General features: G+C 44.5%; 1 protein-coding gene across 1 annotated transcript in view; it reads left to right on the forward strand.

Annotated features, from left to right (window-relative positions):
• LOC147116682 (uncharacterized) overlaps positions 1 to 21,816 on the forward strand; it is a 207,506-nt gene that overhangs the window by 164,049 nt on the left and 21,641 nt on the right. The window contains exons 24-28 of the mRNA XM_085991793.1: positions 5,011 to 5,103; positions 14,326 to 14,454; positions 14,689 to 14,773; positions 16,139 to 16,227; positions 20,384 to 20,446. Of these exons, the coding sequence (XP_085847919.1) occupies positions 5,011 to 5,103; positions 14,326 to 14,454; positions 14,689 to 14,773; positions 16,139 to 16,227; positions 20,384 to 20,446 (459 nt within the window). The remainder of the gene's footprint in view (positions 1 to 5,010; positions 5,104 to 14,325; positions 14,455 to 14,688; positions 14,774 to 16,138; positions 16,228 to 20,383; positions 20,447 to 21,816) is intronic.

Below are 21,816 nucleotides of genomic sequence, written 5' to 3' on the forward strand. Positions count from 1 at the left end.
TTGCTCGAGGAGAATGAGCTGACGCTTGAGAAAGCGGTCACTATGGCAGCAGCACATGAAGCCGCAGCGAGAGGCACGGCAGTAATGCAGCTACGGTCACCGGAACTCAGTACAAATAAATTGGGTTTGAGTACTGTAAAATGTTATCGTTGCAGAAAGACAACGCACGATCAGAACCAGTGTTGGTTTAAAAACCAAGAATGCAGAACGTGTGGCAGGCTTGGCCACATAGCTAAAGTATGCCGGTCAGGAAAGAAGACCAGCAGCAAAAAGTCACCGCAAGGAAGATACATAAAGGTACACAAGGTGACAAAGAACAGTTCGACCGAACAGAAGTCAGATTCAGACGCTAGCAGTAATGAACTGGGTAGCTTAAGAGTACACAACGTTGGTAAGGATGCAGATCTCCAGACAATTTGGGTCACCCTTCAGATAGCAGGAGTCCAAGTAAAGATGGAATTGGACACTGGGTCGGCATTGACGGTCATGAATAAGAAAGATTACAAAAGGTTTTTCCAACATATTCCCCTACGGGATACGGAGATTATATTGAAAACATACACGGGGCAGAGAGTGTACCCCATCGGAAAGATAGAGGTAAAAGTGGTCCACAAGGGCGAAGAAAGCCAAGTAATGGACTTATATGTGCTACCTGAAGGAGATCCACCACTACTGGGACGGGAGTGGATTAGGAAAATGAATATGGACTGGCACTCCTTGAAGGCACTAACGGTAGATTCCGGGGAAACAGATGTCAAACCTAAACGATTGTCCAGAATATTGGATGATGCTAAAGAGGTGTTCCAGCAGGGACTGGGAACACTGAGAGGAATTACGGCAAACATCAAGATTGATGAACATGCACACCCAAAACTTTTTAAAGCCAGACCGGTACCCTATGCAATACGACCTACTGTAGAAGCGGAACTGGAAGCGCTAGAACGTTCAGGTGTACTGTCTAAGGTAGATTGGAGTGAGTGGGCTATGCCCATTGTTCCCGTTATGAAACGTCCTTCGAGCAACAAGCCAGCAGAACCAGGGAAGGTTCGCATCTGTGGAGATTTCAAAATCACCGTTAATCCGGTGCTGCACATGGTGCAGTATCCGCTTCCGCGGATTGAGGATATTTTTGCTTCGTTGTCTGGCGGGAAACACTTCACCAAGATAGACCTGGCGCAGGCGTACTTGCAGATGGAGGTTGAAGAAGAGTCACGCCAATACCTCACGATCAACACGCATCGAGGTTTGTACCGGTACAATAGGCTGGTTTTTGGAGTGGCATCGGCTCCAGCAATTTGGCAGAGGGCCATGGAGCAGGTATTACAGGGAATTCCAGGCACACAATGTTACCTGGATGATATTCTGATTACAGGTGATGGTGATGAAGAACACCTCGCAAACTTGGAACTGGTGCTCAACAGACTGAAAGAGTGTGGACTTAGAGTTAATCGGCAGAAATGTGAGTTCTTCCAGAAGCGGATCTCGTACTGTGGTCATGTCATTGACCGGGAGGGGCTTCATAAGTCTCCTGACAAGATAGAGGCAGTTGTAAAGGCTCCCGCTCCGGATAATGTCTCTCAGTTGAGGTCGTTTCTAGGATTGATTAACTATTACCGTAAATTTCTACCAAATCTATCCACGGTACTGCACCCGCTAAACGCTCTTTTACAGAAGGGGGTACCATGGGAATGGAGCGAAAACTGTAAGAAGGCATTTCGCAAAAGCAAAGAATTGATCACCTCAGAGGAAGTGTTGGCTCACTTCAACCCGACACTGCCTATTCGGTTGGCTTGTGATGCTTCTCCATATGGTATTGGGGCAGGAGTCTCACACAAGTTGCCAAATGGCACGGAAAGGCCAGTCGCGTTTGCATCCAGATCATTGACCTCCGCTGAGCGCAACTATGCGCCGATCGATAGGGAGGCTCTCAGCCTTGTATGGGGAGTGAAGAAGTTTAATCATTACCTGCAGGGCCAAAAATTCACACTTCTGACAGACCATCAGCCGTTGGTATCCATTTTTAACCCTAAGAAGGGTGTTTCAGTGATGACAGCACAGCGTCTCCAGAGATGGTCCCTTTTCCTAGGGGCACATCAATATCAAATAGAATTCAAAGGTACGAAGCAGCATGGCAATGCTGATGGGCTGTCGCGCCTGCCACTACCTGAAGAAGAAGAAACGACAAAAGTTGACCCTGTTGAGTTATTTCATTCGACCATCATCGAGTGTTTGCCAGTCACCAATGCAAGTATTGAAAGAGAAACCAGGAATGACCCGACACTGTCCAGAGTCTACGAGGTGACAGTGAAAGGATGGCCAACACGTGGTGATCCTCTGTTACCGGCATTCTCGGCAAGGCGAGACCAGCTGTCCGTCTGCCATGGTACTTTGATGTACGGGACAAGAGTGATTATTCCTCCCAAGTTAAGGGAAAGAGTTCTAAAAGAACTGCATGAAGGTCATCTGGGGGGAGTTGAGATGAAAAGTCTTGCTAGGGCTTATGTATGGTGGCCGAGTATTGACCAACAGATAGAGGAGTTGACGAAAAGCTGCGCTGGGTGCCAAAAAGTGCAAAATGCACCTCCGATCGCACCACTACACCCATGGGAATGGCCTTCAGCCCCATGGCAACGCGTACATATTGACTTTGCTGGTCCATTCATGGACTCCATGTTCCTAATTGCGGTGGACGCACATTCCAAATGGCCAGAAGTGATCAAGATGAATACCACTACTTCAGAAAAGACAATTGCGGTGTTAAGAACAATATTCGCAAGGAACGGATTGCTAGAACAGATCTGTTCGGACAACGGACCACAGTTTGTGTTGGAAGAATTCCAAAAATTCTTAAAGAAGAATGGGGTGAAACATTATACCTCTGCCCCATATCACCCGGCAACAAACGGGTTGGCCGAGAGATTTGTCCAAACATTCAAAAAGGCAATAAAGGCCATGAACGATGATCAGATTCCGCTACAGCACAAGGTGGACAATTTCCTAATGGCGTATCGAAACGCCGCACATGCAGTGACTAACCAAAGTCCTGCCATGATGTTTTATAACAGGAGGTTGCGGTCCAGGTTGGACTTGTTAAAACCAAATGTGCGGAGGGAAGTGGAAAACAAACAGTTCCGGCATATTAATAACAAGTCCACTCGAAGTTTCGAAGTAGGACAACCAGTGTTGGCAAGGGGCTATGGAAACGAAAAATGGCAGCCCGGAACAATTCGGGCCAGACAAGGACCTCTGATGTACACAGTAGATATTGGTAACAATGTGATAAGGCGTCATGCGGATCAACTGGTAGAATCAAGAGCAAGGGTCGAACCCATGGTTGCGACAGAGACAACTGTGGAAGACGTTAATGAATCTGAAGCATCTACCTCGGCAGGGACTGTACCTGATGATGACGTCCAATACATAGGAAACCAACAAGAAGAGTCACCTCAGCAACAAGAATCAGAGACCACTGAAAGGCGTTATCCAGACCGAATCAGAAGGCCTCCTGAGAGACTGAACCTTTGAACTGTTTATACCTGAAGTTATATATGTTATGATGTTATGTTAAATGGGGATATGACTATTAAGCTAAAAAGGGAGGATTGTGGTGTATGTAACCTGTTCCACCTTAAGAGAACTTAAGCCTGTTCCACCTTAAGAGATGTACCTTTCTCTGGCTGCTGTATACGTAATACCGGTGGTGACCACCGGTATATAAGCACTGTGTAGTAAGATTGTATTTCATATAGTCCTGACCTCCAACCAGTAAAGACCTGTTGAACTTTAATCTTGTAGTCTGTGTGTTATTAATTACAACTAGAACACACAGACTTTACAGTTATGTTACTGGACTAGTAATCCAGAGGCCTGGGGTAATGATCCAAATCATGAATTCAAATCCCACCATGGCAGCTGGGGAATTTAAATTCAGTTAATTAAATAAATCTGGAATTAAAAAGCTGGTCTCAGTAATGATGACCCATGAAACTATTTTTTTGTCATAAAAATGTCATTAGTGGCCTATATGTGACAGCAATGTGGTTGACTCTTAACTGCCCTCTGTGGCTCAAGAAGGTGTCTCGAGGGCAATTAGGGATGGACAATAATAAATGCTGGCCTTGCCAGTGATGCCCACATCACATGAATGAATAAAAAAAACACTCAAGGTGCCCAGTGTAACCTGAAGCATGTGACAAGCACAAAGTGTTCTTTTTAAATGAGGCAGCCACCCCCTTATATGGCAGCCAACCAAAGCAGCACTGGAATGGGTGCCCAAGGGAAGGTCAAAACTATATTTTTTTTAAAAGATGGGCCTGTGGCCCTTTGCTCCCCTAGTATCTCTGGTCCTCCAGCTTCCTTTCTCAGTGCCCGTCCTGCTGGCTGTGCTGTCACCAGAAAATGTAGCCCTAGCACGCCAGCATATTGTAAATGTGCCCAGTGCACCAGTAAATTTATGTAAAATGTGCTGACCTTATGAAATCCAAAGTTTCATGTAGTGGCAGTGCCTATATGTCATGTGTGTTTGCCTTGTTGAAAACAAACCATTTCAACAAATAAAACCACTGTGATAATTTATATATGTAATTATTAATTGATGTTGAATATAATGTATCTAATTGAAGCCTATAAGAGTCTGAGGGGGATTGACAGGGTAGATGCTGAGAGGTTGTTTCCCCTGGCTGGAGAGTCTAGAACTAGGGGGCATAGTCTCAGGATAAGGGGTGGGCTATTTAGGACTGAGATGAGGAGGAATTTCTTCACTCGGAGGGTTGTGAATCTTTGGAATTCTCTACCCCAAAGGGCGATGGATGCTGAATCGATGAGTATATTCAAGGCTGAGATAGATAGATTTTTGGACTCTCGGGGAATCAAGGGACATGGGGATTGGACGGGAAAGTGGAGTTGAGGCTGAAGATCAGCCATGTTCTTATTGAATGACGAAGCAAGCTCAAAGGGCCTTATGGCCGACTCCTGCTCCTAATTCTTATGTTCTTATGTTTTATTGACTAGGTGTTGAATGAATTATCATTACACGATGTTACTTTAATTCATGGAAAATCACCCCTGTGGAAGAGAATTACCAATGCAATTAGATACATACAGGTAAGGTTTATTGTATATTGCTGTCTTTATCATGTTTACAATATGACCAGAAGTCATTTCTATACTGGTTTTGAATTCAGAATAATGCTGCTGCTAAAAGTCAAGTAGACTCGGAGGTATATCTTCTGAATTATGCTGTTCCTGTAAAAATACTTAACGTGCTTCTACTAAAATCCATTGTATGCCACTTTAGCTCAGGCTTTAACCCACTTATTTTACTTTATTTTAAATGGATTAATGCCTCTGTTTTAAAAAAAATCAGTACAAATTTGTTAAGTGTTTGTACAGCAACAGTGCTGTTTGGAAAATAGGCTCCTATCTCCAGCTCTGCACTCCTCACTGATAACTAGTTACATTCTTGCGGAACATCCAATTTTCTGTTATTTATGATTGGGGGTATTTGGAAACATTCGTGACTTAATGGTTCCAAAAAACACAATAGGAAAGAAGACAAAACAAATCAAATTGCAGAGCAGAGAGATGAGCAACAATAAATATATACACAAGGAGAGACAGAAGAGAAGATAATTCCACACCTTTTCCAAATAATCTATCTAGATTAAAGATCAAACCGGCTTTGTATTATTAGCACTAAACTGGAACCTTTGATGACTTGGAAGCTATGGATTCCAGTAGGAACAGGAGTAGGCCGTTCAGCTCCTCAAGCCTGCTCCGCCATTCAGTGACTTCATGGTTGATCTGCGACCTAACTCAATATACCTGCCTTTGCCCCGTATTCCTTAATACCTTTAGTTAACAGAAAGCTATCAATCTCCGATTTAAAATTAACAATTGATCTAGCATCAATTGCTGTTTATGGAAGAGAGTTCCAAACTTCTACCATCCTTTGTGTGTAGAAGTGTTTCCTAATTTCACTCCTGAAAGGTCTGGCTTTAATTTTTAGACTATGTCCCCAGTCCTAGAATCCCCAACCAGCGGAAATAGTTTTTCTCTATCTACCCTATCTGTTCCCCTTAATATCTTGAAAACTTGGATCAGATCACCCCTTAACCTTCTAAATTCTAGGGAATACAACCCAAATTTGTGTAATCTCTCCTCGTAACTTAACCCTTGAAGCCCGGGTATCATTCTGGTAAACCTACGCTGCACTCCCTCCAAGGCCAATATATCCTTCCTAAGGTGTGGTGCCCAGAACTGCTCACCATACTCCAGGTGTGCTCTAACCAGGGTTTTGTATAGCTGCAGCATAACTTCGACCCCCTTGTATTCTAGTCATCTAGATATAAAGGCCAGCATTCCATTAGCTTTTTTGATTATTTTCTGTACCTGTTGATGACATTTTAATGATCTATGTGCCTGGACCCCAAAGTTTTTTTGGACCTCCACTGTTTTTAGCCTTTTAGGTCCAAAGTGGATGACCTCACATTTGCCTACATTGAAATCCATTTGCCACAGTTTTACCCATTCACTTAATCTGTCAATATCCCTTTGTAATTTTATGCTTCCATCTACACTGCCTACAATGCTGCCTATCTTTGTGTCATCGGCAAATTTGGATATATGACTTTCTATGCCATCATCTAAGTCATTGATAAAGATTGTGAATAGTTGAGACCCCAACACAGATCCCTGCAGGACACCACTTGTCACATCCTGCCAATTAGAGTACCTGCCCATTATCCCTACTGCCTGTCTCCTGCCGCTCAGCCAATTTCCTAACCAGGTCAGTAATGTGCCCTCCATTCTGTGGGCTTCTACCTTAGTGAACAGTCTCTTATGTGAGACTTTATCAAATGCCTTCTGGAAGTCCATATAAATAACATCCATAGACATCCCCCTGTCCACTACTTTAGTCACCTCTTCAAAAAATTCAATCAGGTTTGTCGGGCATGACCTACCTTTCACAACTCCATGCTGGATCTCTCTGATCAACTTAAATTTTCGAGGTGTTCAGTCACCCTATCCTTAATTATAGACTGTAGCAATTTCCCAACAACAGATGTTAGGCTAACCGGCCTATAATTCCCTGGTTTCCCTCTCTCACCATTCTTAAACAGCAGAGTGACATGCGCAATTTTCCAACCTAAAGGAACAATCCCTGAATCGAGAGGAACGGTTCCTGAATCGCGTAAGATCTTGATGCCTTCCAAGTCCTCATGCATTCATGTAGGAAATATAACAAAACAAGAATTGCCCAAAAACAGCAGTTTAAAGGCCTCAATCCTGCTGCATCTAAGAAAGAAGCTGGCTCCCAGGCCCTCCTCCAATCTGAGCAGTGGTGGGCACCCCTACTTTTGGGCCTCTGTCAAGTGGAGACACCCAGCAAAACAAAGTGGGAGGTATTGTGACGTCACCCCTGCCTCATTAGCATGGGATTACCACGTTTGCACTTTCTCTCGTGCAAGACCCCACCTCCCCCCGCCCGCCCCCCCCACCTCCCTCCCTGGGTACCCTTGGAAGTATCCAGGCAACACCAAAGGGACAGAATTTTAGCGTCCCGAGTCCCTGCTACTTTTTGCTCTGCTTTGCATCCAGGAAATAATTATCCCCTGGGTAAAAAAAAAGAGGAAAATCAACCTTGATGACCTTAGACCACTTAGAAATGTGATAGCCAAGGCTCCTTGGAAAGCGCAGTCAATATCAAAGTAAAATTTAAAGAGTTGTGTGTGGGACAATTTTTTATCTTCTGTACAATAGGAAACTCTTCTGGCTGCAGAGCAGGTTGTTCCTCCTCATCAATTCTCTTCCTCTTCCTTAGATCATTGCTGCCTCGAGAGATACACCGTATAATATTGAGGTGGAAAAGTAAGGCCTTACGTAATGACAGGGGGGCGGGGGGGGGTCTACAGAGTAAATCTTGCTCAAGGAAGCCATATTCTTATGCAAGATTTTGATCATAAGGTCAGCAACGGATCTGGTCTTAAGATTGAGGGTGATGAGGCTGAGTTAGGGGGCAATGGATAGGGGCTTGTAGATTGGGCGGGATTGGAGTGGATGGTTTTTGCAGCCCACATTTTTCCCACACCTGCTACCAAAACTGTGGCCTAGAAATTTGTCGCGGGCGGTATCGAATTGGCCGTCCGCTATGCACAGTCCCTGATAGTCAGTCCCTCTGTGGAACTGAACATCAGGCGCTGCCTTTAACGGGCGGCCAATTCGATACCGCCCGTTCTGCTCCACCGCCCGAGATGAATTTCTAGGCCTGTGACTTACAGTCCGCGCTGTCTCCTTTCCTCACCAAACCATGCCACCCACCGTCTCCCACTCAACAGGAAAGAAGATAACATAAAACAAATCAAATCACAGAATAGAGAAGTGAGCAACAAAAAATAGACGCAAGGAGAGACGGAAGAGAAGATAAAGACACAGAAGCACAACAGGACAGAAAGAAATAGGGAAACAGCAACACTAAGATGGCTGAAGGGGACTCACCCAAGCTCTCATCTAGTGTGAGTTCCCCTGTGGCCTGACCAGCGCAAATTGTGTGGCATTCTCTCTTCCCAACCCCCAAAGCTGAAATTTAGCTGGCCTCGTTTACTGTGTTCTTCAGCTTAATGTGCTTTATAGATCACAAAACAAAAAAGTACTTTTTTTCTCATTCACACGCACATAAAGCACAAAATAGTATTTTGGGATGTAGTATATGAGTAATTTGAGACATAACGTGGTAAGTGTAACATGCTTGGGGAGGGAAAAGGTGACTTTGGACCTATGGGTTTTCCTCATGTCATTTCGGGGTCTGTTGTAGACTATTTGATAGAGATCGATTGCTATGTGTCAACCTCCTTCCTTCTATGGTTCACAGCAATGCGCTTCGAGTAAGCACGAGACATTTGAGTATATAGAACAGACTTTATTCATATAGGAGAGATGATCAGTCCATACAAAACAAAGGGTAATAATTCAGGTTTCTCTCGATCCTGCTACCTGACTTAGCCCTGCTACTTCACCCCATTTTATACACTGGTTGTTTATCACAAACTGGCATTTCATGCATAGACAGACCTTCGGACTGTCAACTCCTTCTAACTGCCTTATGTGATACCCATGGTCAATGTCCATTCTAGCCAGCAAGCCCTTGCCTTTCAGTTGATAACCACATGTCTGGGGTGGAACAGGATCCTTTTGTTCGTATTCCATGTTTCATCTTTCTTTGTGTTTCCCAGACAACCTACTGGTCCATCGACAACTTCCAGTTACTACAGTTCATTATGAATATTATAGTTCATCATTAACTCTCAACTCTCTAGCATGTCCCACACTATGATTAGACAACAATTCCATTATCGTTGTATCATGTGATTACCAGGATGGTAGAAGGCGAATTAAATGGACAGTGGTCTTATTTCATCTAGCAATTCCTATGTTCCACTATTGGTTCTCCTTTGTCACTGCTTATGGGCAGTCAGAGGTAACATCTGACTTGTCTCTGTGTTGCAGATGTTCTCATTGTCTGCTCTTCTAGTTCTCTCTCTTCCTTTGATTTCCCTTTCTTTTCCTCTTTGCTCTTTTCCTCCTGGCTCTTTCTCTTACTTTGCACAGCTCCTTCTTCCTTCTTCTTTGTGTCGGCTGTGGTTCAGTTGTTAGCACCCTTGCCTCTGAGTCAGAAGGTTGTGATTTCAAACACAAAAATCTAGGCTGACACTGCAGTGCAGTACTGAGGGACATCTCTCAGGTGGATGTAAAAGATCCTAGGGCAATACTTCAAAGAAGAGCAGGGGAGTTATCCCCAGTGTCCTGGCCAATATTTATCCCTCAATCAGCATCACTAAAAACAGATGATCTGGTCATTATTACATTGCTGTTTGTGGGAGCTTGCTGTGCGCAAATTGGCTGCCACATTTCCCACATTACAACAGTGACTACACTTCACTTCATTGGCTGTAAAGCGCTTTGGGACGTCCTGTGGTCATGAAAGGCGTGATAAAAAGGCAAGTCTTTCTTTCAACTTCCCTGTCTCATCTTCTTTCAGGTGGTAGGTGGTAAATGGTATGGCAGGAAAGGGAGTATTTTATGGTGGTGGCTGCAGGGTGTTGAGTTGGGGAGGCATCCAGCCACAGGTGGGAGGTGACAGGAGAGAGGAGGGAAGAGGAAAAGGCAGAGCAGCCGGTGTGCTTAGGGTGGAAGGACGAAGAAAGAAGACACAAAGGTTCGGTGCAGGAAGCTATAGGCGCTCAAGAATGGGAAGTGGCAGAAGGAAAGGGGGCAGGGTAGCAGTTCAATATAGGCACTACTTTAGGCAGCAGGTATGGGTGCATTTTGGGTTAGAGGTCTTAGCGAGCAGGTGGGGGGGGACATAGATCGCAGGTCATATTTTCTGCTGGCGGATGCAAGATAGCGGCTCAGGATCTATGTAACCAGGGACATGATTATTGTAGGATGTAGAAGGAAAAGGTGAAGGCAGGGAGGAAGGTGCTCAGGTTACTCGAGGCAGGAGGCAGTTGGAGGGAAAGGAAAAATGATGAGGAGCAGGTATTTCAGAAGGGAGGTGAAAGGGTAAGAAATAAGTGGTTAATTTTGGAATAAGGAGGGGGATTCTGCTCCCAGCTGCATATTTGGCAAAGGCCCCGCTTTTAAAGCATTTCCAGTTTAGCTAACAAGACCTACCCTAATTTGTGGGGATTGTCTTATAGAGAATTCCCATCCTGTTGTTCAAAGAACAGTTGGACAGGCTTTTGGACTATAGGGAGGGAATTTTCTAAAAGGCTTCCCCTCAACTAGGGGGAAGACCCTGTTAGTTTAAACTGAAAATGAATTAAACAACAGGATCCTCCCATTAGCGAACCTTGGCTCCCCCACTTCAAAAGCACATTTCTGACAAGACCAGGAGTGGACTTTTTAAATGGAACCTAAGGGAAGAAGGGGGCCTGAGGGCCGCAGAGACCAAAGTGGGAGTGAAGCTCCCACAAGTCTACAGTTGGGCTCTGGCTGACTGGAAGATGTGGAGCTGGCAATGGCTGGTGAGAAGAGTTGGCCAGGAGACAGCGTGCCAGATAATGGGCCAGGTTGGCCACAGCAGGGGTCAAGGCCAGGCACAACTAATGGTCCAGTGGTATCGGGCTGACAGAGACAAAGCTAAATAGATGACATTAAAAATGTATATAAGGACAGCCATTTTGGGCTGCATTTGGGGCCAACGTTGATTTAATTTTAAATTTTAAATCTGATATTATTAAAAGAGGAAAGGAAAATTTTTTGGCAGGCGGGTAAATTTGAAAAGTTTTAAATTTACTAAAAGAAACATTGAAGTCCTTAACCCACATCTGGCGAACAAGCTGTGACAGGGGATCAGCAGGCCCTACAGCACCGCCTAGTGGGTAACAGAGCTGTGACAAGTAAATCATGAGATACATGTTGCACGTTCTGTTAGAGTGCCATCTACTGGTGTTACAGGGAAATGCCATCGTTAAGTGTTACAGGTAAGTATGGACATTTTAGCTTTGGAACGCCCACAGGAAATGTTTACATAGGACTTTTCCATGGAGGGTACAACCTATGTAAAAACTAATATATTACTCGTGGTTTTCTCATCGCACTGCTGATGGAAGTTCAGAGGAACTGTACCATGTTCAAAAAATCTAGAAAGAATCAAATAAAAGTAGTGGTTATTTAATGGAGTGGATTTTTCTCAAATGTTATAAATTAAAACGTATTAATGAAATGGAAACAGTGGTCATAGAAGAGCAAAAGGGTTAGGCATTTAATCCAGCGTGCAAGTGTAAATTTATTAAAACTACCACATATTTATTCAAAAAGGATTCCTGCAAATTTATTAGTGATGTAAAAAGAAATAAAATACAGGAAACTTTGAGCTATCCGGAGGTTGAATGTCCGGCAGCTTCGATCTAACGGCAGAAATCAGCAGCCATTTTGGTTAGGTTTTTTTTCTTCTCCTAGCATTCTTTTCACAGGCAGGCTCTGGAAAGCGTCTTTGTAGCTTAGCAACAGCTTCAGAGATGCTTCCAAGCTACTGGGCCGAGTGTTTACAAGCTGTTGCTGAGCAACAGTGTTTGTGGTCAGATACGGCAGGCTCTGGAAGGTGTCTCTGTATCTTAGCAACAGCTTCAGAGACGCTTCCAAGCCACGGGCCGAGTGTTGACAAGCTGTTGCTAAGCAACAGCCTTTGTTGTCAGATACGGAGATGAAAAGCTCCTATCTGATAACATTGACGCTGGTCTATCCGGAAGTTTTGAGGCAACGGCAGCAGCTCGGTCCCGTGGGTGCCGGATAGCACAAAGTTTCCTGTATAGCTTTTTGAAAATGTATTAATTACATAGATGGGCCAGAAATTTAATGGAACTGGTTTGGGTGAAAATTTAATGATGAAATAAAAGGTATAAATCCAATATGGTTGTAGCAAAGTGTATTCATGAAATAGAAGTAATGATTATTAATAAATTACATATGAACATACAAAAATGATGGACAGGAAAAGACCCACTGATCTGTCTAGCCTGAGGATCATAGTTCTGCTGGGAATACCTTTTTAATTTAATTTTTTGGGGAACTGGGAACATTTCTCGGTGATTGCCAGCCTTGGCTCAGGTTATAACTGCTCCCTATTATCTCATCAAGTGGGGTGAAATTGTACTATGAGATATTTGCCCTGAATTTCCTTGATGTCACGCTGTAGCTATGCCGTTATTACTCCAGAATGTCGCACTGTTCATCAGCAGAGGGAGTTACATGCCAGTTTCCTGGGTACTTTAATTAGCATATGAACTGGTGTAAGTACTGGCGTGATTAACGTGTGAAACAACTACAAGCAGCTCAACCCCCAGGAAACTTGGAGGGCAATATTGATGCAACTGTTTAAAAGCATTCTGGACTCCAATCTTCAGAGTGCTTTCTCTCAGTTCTGCTCCAAACTCTCCACGGCTCAAATCTCTTCATGGCATCCATAACCCACATCTTTATTCTATGTTGGCAACAGGATGGCAATGCAGGTGGCATCTGTGCCCCCTAGGCAAGCAAGCAGTAGAAGTGGGTGAAGAAGAACAGTGAACTTCTCAGAGGAGGGCCTTGCTGCCCTTTTAGCTGAGGTAGAGGAGTGGCGGCACAGTCTCTTGGGATAGCGCTCCTCCAAACCAGGCATAGCAGTCAGCCATGCTGCCTGGAAGGAGGTGGCATTGGCACACTCAGCCAACTCCCTCACTCCCAAGACAATAGAGCAGTGCAGAAAAAAATTCAATGATCTCACCAGAACTAGCAAGGTAAGGCTCGCACATTGGTTTCCCTTTTCTTCCCACCCAGAACAGCACCACACTCTTCATCCTTTTCAAGCAGCACTAACACTACATACTTTAACTCTGGTTAAATCTTCACATCCCCCCCACATCTCTCACTTCACCACTCCCATCACTCACCGCACACTCCTCCACTGCCAGCCTTACCCTTATTTATTTAGATCGTTGCAGGAGAAGCTGGATAATAATGGACAATGTTGCTTCCAAGCATTCGACACTCACCACATGTCATGTCTGAAATTACTCATGTACTGTATTCCAAAATGTTACAGACAAAACAGGTTGTGCACGATTCAATATTATGACTTGCGTAGAGACAGGTTATCTGATACCTCCTACCCGTAGAATATAGGAGGCATCTGACTAGTAAAATAATTACCCCTGTTAAACAAATCAAATCCTTTGAATTGAAATATAATTTTCAGCCCTGACAAATTATGGCTTAAGGATTGCCTGTGAGGGTCAGGTGGTCCTTAATTTGATTTGTAATGACCATATGACGAGTGGCACGTGTACAGTTTGGAAGGATGGAATGGAAGACTTGGTTTATTGCCTGCTGTGTTAGGAGATTTTTCACGCTGTCAGATTGTGTATGTAAAAAGTGGCACGATTGACCAGAAAAACTGCTCAAACTTTGTCATTTAACTCAGTAAAGTTACCCTTTGTCCCAAACCAAGATAAAGTCGCAGAACCAATTACTGTTTTTTTTAGAAAGCATTGTTTTTATTGCAATGTTTTTGAGAGTGCATCTTCCTCTAACAAGGGATATATTAAACCATATTTGTGATGCTCCCTGGTTTAAATCCATTAACAGCAGTTCAATTAGGACCTACTAAACATTCGCCAGCTTGTAATGTATCTGGTAACATGAAACAAAACGAAATAGGTCAAGTTGGAACCTTTTAAATTATTATAACTAAAAGATCATTGTGTTACAAGGTTTAGCCTGTCACATGTATCAGTTGTGACTGAATGTTTAAGTTACATATAGTGACTGTGTTTGAATCACTTCCAGTATATGCTGACTGCTGATTCAAGGGTAAATAGATTAATGAAGAAAATGAAGAATTATCAGATTCAACCTGCCAAGGAAGCACAAGAATTTTACTTCAACATAGATCGGCAGCTACCCGAATATTTTGAGGTGGGTGACCATTTTAAACATGGTTGTTTGATGTGGAAGCCAATGATGTGATGTGACATTTGGAAAGGACCTCCTGTTATCCGATGCTGAAGATTTAACTACGTGAAATTAAGAAAGATGAAGCTAGTAATTAGCACAGTTGAAACACAAGGACCATTACCTGGAATGTGAATCTTTCTCAAGTGTATAGGATGTATATATCTGTGATGTAAACTTTTTTAAAATTATTTTTAGGCATGGTGTACATCACTGTCAAAATCAAGTAGCTCTGGAATGTGGAATGCAGTTCTCGTGTCAGTTTTGTCAGAAGGAAAAGCAAGTACGTGTCAAGTGTTTGCTCGTATCGCTTTTGCATTTAGTTGAGTTCAGCTCACAAAACATTCTGCTACGTCTAACATCCAATCCCACGGTTCAATAATTGTAAGGTGATATATGAAAATATTATTAATTGAGTAGTGAACTCTCTGCTAAATTTAGACAGTGATAATATTCGTGGTGTGTTACCCAAATCCACCTGCAGCAGTCGAGATGCGCCTTGTCACCAGTTTGGAGATTAGTTGTTACAATGCATCTTGTAATGATAGACTCTTTGGGCTAAAAATGGGGCGCTAACTTCACCGGGGTGCTACTTTTAGAGAAGTGTCGGGCTCTTGGAGTGCAACCGGCACTCCGCGGGGGGGGGGTGGTTCAGGCGGCCGGGGACGGTAGCACAGGCAGGTGCTGGCAGGCGGCCAGCAACAAATATGGCCTCTAAACAGCGCCTCCCCGGCCACAGGCAGGCCCTCCTGACCTCGTCGGATGTAGCGTCCGGTGGTAAGTCGGGGCGCTCCCAAAGATTGCGAGCGGGGCGCTGCGCACGGCGATTATGTCATTGCCGGCGGCTCAGCGCCGCGGGGCACTACCAGTTAGCGCTGCCGCTAGCCTCCCGCTGAATTTCACGGGAGGCGTGGGCCGCGCTGTGCCTGGGCGCTAGTTGCTTTGCGTCCCGTTAACGCCCTCTTAAGCGCTAACAGGAGGCGCAAAGCAACCGAATTTTTGCCCCTTCCACTTTAGTGGTGGGAAAGGATTGACATTGTCCATCAGTCCCCTGGACGGTAGCATAGAAACGACTCTGGCCTGGAATATTACCCTCTAGTAATTGTAATAAGCTATGTAGAAGTAAGAGGATTCGTGAGCCATAAAATTTGGAAGCTTTGCTTAAAAAAAAAATATGATAAAAAAAGACTTGCATTTATATAGCGCCGTTCACGACCACCAGACATCCCAAAGCACTTTACAGCCAATGAAGTACTTTTTTGAAATGTAGACACTGTTGTAATGTAGGGAACGCAGCAGCCAATTTGCGCACAGCAAGCTCCCACAAACAGCAATGTGATAATGACCGGATAACCTGCTTTTTGCTGATGTTGGTTGAGGGATAAGTATTGTCCAGGACACCGGGGAGAACTCCTCTGCTGTTCTTTGAAGTATAGCCATGGAATCTTGTACGTCCACCTGAGAGAGGTTTAACGTCTCATCTGAAAGACGGCACCTCTGACAGTGCAGCACTCCCTCAGTACTGCACTGGAGTGTCAGCCTAGGCTTTTGTGCTCTCGTTTTCTGGAGTGGGATGCTAAAACTTTGGCATACCTTTGCTTAGGTAATCGATAGATTCCCTAAGTCATTCATAAAATGTATTTTACAGGGTGGTCCTCTGAACTAATGGCTGATGTTGCTATGATGTACAGCACATGTTCAGATGTTGTGTCTGCTGACATTCCAATATATGTGGAGGTAAGTAGAATCTCTAATCTTTTCTTGTTATTTAAAAAGTAACTATAAAAATAAATTCAAAGATCAAAGAATTGGTATGGAGGTTGGGGTGGAAGTAGGGAGTTCTGGGAGTTTTTTTGCAGCTGATTAAAATAAGAAATCATTGAAAAATAACAAATGTTCTTACTGCTATTGCTCCTATTGGAGGGGGTCGGTGGACTAGACCTATTCGCAGGAGAAAGTCCATCTTTTACAAAGTAAGGAATTCAAATAAACTTAGCACGGCCCAAAGTAATAATTCCAAACCACATGCTTTATAAAGGACAGATAATAGCTGACAGATTCATTAGAATTCTTTGAGGATGTAAGAGAATTGATGATTATCTGATAGGTGCTACGGGGACAAAATTGGATATTATTGCACCACTTTTTGGGGGGCTGAAATTAAGGTTGAGAAGACCAATTTCAGGTTGCGTTCTCCCGCACCTGGTCACCCCCAGAAGTGCTCCAAATGCACCTGACTTCCAAGTGTCCAGGCCCCTGCTTGAAACAGGCATTAGAGGCCTTGAATATACAAGTTCGGGTCTAAATGCCAGTTTTGGGACTCCGCCCAGTTGTTCTGGGTCTTCAACGCCCCCAAACAGCAGTCCTTAGAGGGACTGCTGGAGACTGCCCACAAAAAGATAAGGGAACTTTGACGTAGTTTCATTTCCAAGGATCAGGAATGCTTCTTGTTCTACAAAAAAATACTGCGGGCCGCTACCAGCCCGGGCTCGCTCCCCTCCATGTTGCCCCCCCCTCCCCCTCTGGGACCTACCCATGGTTTGGCTCGGTGTCAGAGCTTGCCCAAATTCCTGCAGGCCATGACCGGCGAGCTGCATTGGTTTCCGCAGCTCGCCATTTCTGATTGGACCTCGGAGCGCGACTCGTATTTCTCCCCCTTTCGTACCTCGGAGGCATCTGATGAAACTCCGCATTTTGTGTGGTCAAGGTGAACACTGCTGAGATAACTGAGGATTAGTAAATCACTTCATGCGCTAAATAACAGGGAACAAATCACGTGTCATGCTGTTGTTTGTATTTGGACGACTCTGAACAGAGAAGCCCCTCAAGGATCAGTCCTGGGGCCTCAGTTTCTGGCAACGTTTTGAAATACTTTTCATGAAATGTTAAAAATTTGTAGATGTTACCAAATTGTGTTGGAAAATTTGATGTTTGGAGGAAGAGGATCATACTTAATGAGATCATTTGTAAAATACTTGTTCTTGGGGTGCAAATGTGAGCAAGGCTACATTTTTTGTCCAAGGATGTATTCGTATGACAGTTCTTCACCTCCTATTTCAACATAGGCATTAACCTGTTTATTTTCAGTCAGTTAACTTTGCCATGAAAATAGTAGATGAAGGAGTATTTTACTGCTAAGATCTCTAATTGTAATTTCTGGGCTGTAAACCTTAGCAAATGGACAGATGAATCACAAATTATATTGAGAAAGCGACAAGTATGTTTGTAAAATTAATATACGGTTAGCACTGTTGCCTCACAGCGCCAGGGACCCGGGTTCGAATCCGGCCTTGGGTGACTGTCTGTGTAGAGTTTGCACATTCTCCCCGTGTTTGCGTGGGTTTCCTCCGGGTGCTCCGGTTTCCTCCCACAGTCCAAAGATGTGCGGGTTAAGTTGATTGGCTATGATAAATTGACCCTTAGTGTTAGGGGGATTAAATACGTGGGGTTACGGGGATAGGGTGGGATATGTGTTGGTGTAGGGGTTACGGGGATCGGGTGGGATATGTGTCGGTGCAGGCTCGATGGGCCGAAATGACCTCTATCTGCACTGTGGGGTTTCTGTGATTTCTGTGATCTGTGATATATATGACTCAAAACTTGGAAGTATAGTGAACAGTGAGGGGGATAGTGATAGACTTCAGGCGGACACGTGGCAGATGAAATTTAACACAGAAAAGTGCGAAGTGATACATTTTGGTAGGAAGAACGAGGAGAGGCAATATAAACTAAAGGGTACAATTCTAAAAGGGGGTGCATGAACAGAGAGACCTGGGGGTATATGTGCACAAGTCGTTGAAGGTGGCAGGGCAGGTTGAGAAAGCGGTTTAAAAAGCTTACGGGATCCTGGGCTTCATAAATAGAGGCATAGAGTACAAAAGCAAGGAAATTATGATGAACCTTTATAAAACACTGGTTTGGCCTCAACTGGAGCATTGTGTCTAATTCTGGGCGCTGCACTTTAGGAAGGATGTGAAGGCCTTAGCGAGGGTGCAGAAAAGATTTACAAGAATGGTTCCAGGGATGCGGGTCTTCAGCTACGTGGATAGACTGGAGAAGCTGGGGTTGTTCTCCTTAGAGCAGAGAAGATTGAGAGGAGATTTGACAGAGGTGTTTAAAATCATGAGGGGTCTAGACAGAGTAGATAGAGAGAAACTGTTCCCATTGGCGGAAGGGTCGAGAACCAGAGGACACAGATTTAAGGTGATTGGCAGAAGAACCAAAGGCGACACGAGGACAATCTTTTTTACACAGCGAGTGGTTAGGATCTGGAATGCACGGCCTGAAAGGGTGGTGGAGGCAGATTCAATCATGGCTTTCAAAAGGGGATTGGATAAGTACCTGAAGGAAAAAAAATTGCAGGGCTACGGGGAAAGGGCGGGGGAGTGGGACTGGCTGAAGTGCTCTTGCAGAGAGCCGGCACGGGCTCGACGGGCCGAATGGCCTCCTTCTGTGCTGTAACCATTCTATGATTTTATAAATAATGAGGTAAAGGGTAATTACAGGAGCAGGAATAGGCCATTCAGCCCCTCAAGCCTATTCCGCCATTCAACTAGTTCATGGCTGATTTGTACCTCAACACCATTTACCCACTGTTGTTCCATAGCCCGTGATACTCTTACCTAACAAAAATCTATTGAACTCGGTCCTGAAAATTTCAATTGGCCCTGCATCCACAGCCTATGGGTGGAGCGAGTTCTAGATTTCTACTATCTTTTTTGTGGAAAAAATGCTTCCTGATTTCATTTCTAAATGGCCTAGCTTCAATTTAAAAATTATGCCCTCTTGTCCTGTATTCCCCACCAGAGGGAATAGTTTCTCAGTATCTATTTTATCTACTGTAATTACTTAATAATTTTAAATACCTCGATTAGATCACCCCTCAACCTTCTAACCACAAGGGAATACAAGCCTGGTTTATGCAATCTGTCTTCATAATTTAACCCTTTAAGTCCTGCTCGCATTCTGGTGCATCTGCTGTACCCCGCCCCCCCCCCCCCCCTCCAAGGCCAAGATCTTTCTTGAGGTTCGGGGCCCTAAATTGTACGCGGCTAGCAGGATTTAAATGAAGTTCGGGAGTTAAAATAACTCTGGCCTCATTTCTGGAGTAGCAGGTGAGTTTCCAACTCGCCTTGATATCCGCCCACCCACCCAAAACCCGACCAGAGTTAAAATCTGGGCCAATTAGTTGACTATTCACAAAGTAAGAGGATAGTTTCAAACTAAATGCCAGGAGTAAAACAACTCAGAAAAAGGACAAATTTTCCAAATTCCTTCAGTCACACAACCCCTGTGCCTTACGATATTTTCTTATGGTAGCTGAATAAAAAATGCAGGGCACTCGACATATTTTACTTGCACTGTGATTTTTTTCTAAAGAGTTATATATCCCTGGTCTGCCCCAAATTACAGCAAGGAAAAAGATCAGCCTTATTTTTGTTAAGTCAGTAAGCTAAACCTCCTGACATCTAGTCGTCCCCGGTGATACTGGCAATGATGATATTTGAAACTATTCTGTCTTTTCATTGAAGTATTATTGCCATGGTAATGAGGTTCCAGAATTATGCTGAAAATATCAAATGCAACATAAGTGTGAGCTGCGTTCCATATTCCCTTTCATGTTTTGAAAATTGTCTGCCAGGTTTCTAACACTTTACATAATGGAGACATATTTCCCCTTCACTGCTTGGGTGGTAAACTGGTGGAGTGGATAGCCTGCATTTTATAGAACCCATCTGATTTTCATTTCTGTTGGACGGGTGATCTGCCCTGCCAGTTTACCACCTAAAGGACGAAAGAGAAAATGACCCCCCAGTTTGCCTTTTGACAGGTTCGATTATTTCTTTCTTGTGATTTTATTTCTTTCAATACACGCCGTATACTTTTATTTTAGATGATCACTGAAGCAATCCAAACCCAGGGCAAGAGTGCTGAATTTCTAAGGCTGGATGCTGAGGTAAGGAACAATTCTGGGTACCAGATAACATGCCGCTCGGGGATATGTTGTGTTAGCAATAGTAACTGAATCTTGGTGGCATCAGTTCAAAGCCAGTCACACGGGCTGGTTTGAAAAGGAAAAGAAAGACTTGCATTTATATAACGCCTTTCGCGACCACCGAACAGCCCAAAGCGCTTTACAGCCAATGAAGTACGTTTTGAAGCGTAGTCACTGTTGTAATGTAGGAGTTGCAGCAGCCAATTTGCACACAGCAAGCTCCCACAAACAGCAATGTGATAATGACCAGATAATCTGTTTTTTGGTGATGTTGGGTGAGGGGTAACTATTGGCCAAGACACCGGGGATAACTCCCCTGCTCTTCTTCAAAATAGTGCCATGGGATCTTTTACGTCCACTTGAGGGAGCAGACAGGGCCACGGTTTAACCTCTCATCCGAAAGACGGCACCTCCACCACTGGTGCTTACATCTCTGGAGTGGGACCTGCACCCACAAACCTTCTGACTCAGAGGCAAGGGTGCTACCAACTGAGCCACGGCTGACACATAGTAACTTTAACCGTGGCTGGAGCTGGCTATGCTAATTGCTGTTCTGACAGAGAAGTCATGAAGTTAATGGAAAGGCGGGGTGGCATAATGGTCGGCTGATCCGATACCACCCGTTTTGCACCTGCCAAAGTTGAATTTTACTCCCATGATGTCTTAAAGGTGTAAAACCACTGTTTCTAGGTGAGAGGGATGATTGTAAAACAAATATGACCACTACTGCTATTACTGAATCATTTACCTCATCCCAATATGAAGCTATATTCTCCATAAATTGAAATGAGTGATACACTTAAGGAAAATCAAAAAGGGCTCAAAAGTGTCAGTTTTAGATGCACTGTGTACACTATCGCCATTGGCACCAAACATTGAGCAGCCTAGCTAGCGGTCCTTAAAGGGACCACTGCAGGCCACTGGGACAACAGATGAGTGATAGTTTTTCCCAGATTATTGTAGGGCCAGGAGGAACATGAATGCTCCTCCTAACCCCACAAAAATGTTGCCACCAGCTGCCAGCCAATCCGCTCCCCTCCCCCCACCAGCTGCCAGCCAATCCGCTCCCCTCCCCCCACCAGCTGCCAGCCAATCCGCTCCCCTCCCCCCACCAGCTGCCAGCCAATCCGCTCCCCTCCCCCTGCCAGCCAATCCGCTCCCCTCCCCCCACCAGCTGCCAGCCAATTCGCTCCCCTCCCCCCACCAGCTGCCAGCCAATCCGCTCCCCTCCCCCCACCAGCTGCCAGCCAATCCGCTCCTTTCTCCCCACCAGCTGCCAGCCAATCCGCTCCCCTCCCCCCACCAGCTGCCAGCCAATCCGCTCCCCTCCC

The sequence above is a fragment of the Somniosus microcephalus genome, chromosome 6 (assembly GCF_052327205.1).
Source record: "Somniosus microcephalus isolate GS21.2 chromosome 6, FLI_Smic_1.0, whole genome shotgun sequence".
Classification (NCBI taxonomy): domain Eukaryota; kingdom Metazoa; phylum Chordata; class Chondrichthyes; order Squaliformes; family Somniosidae; genus Somniosus; species Somniosus microcephalus.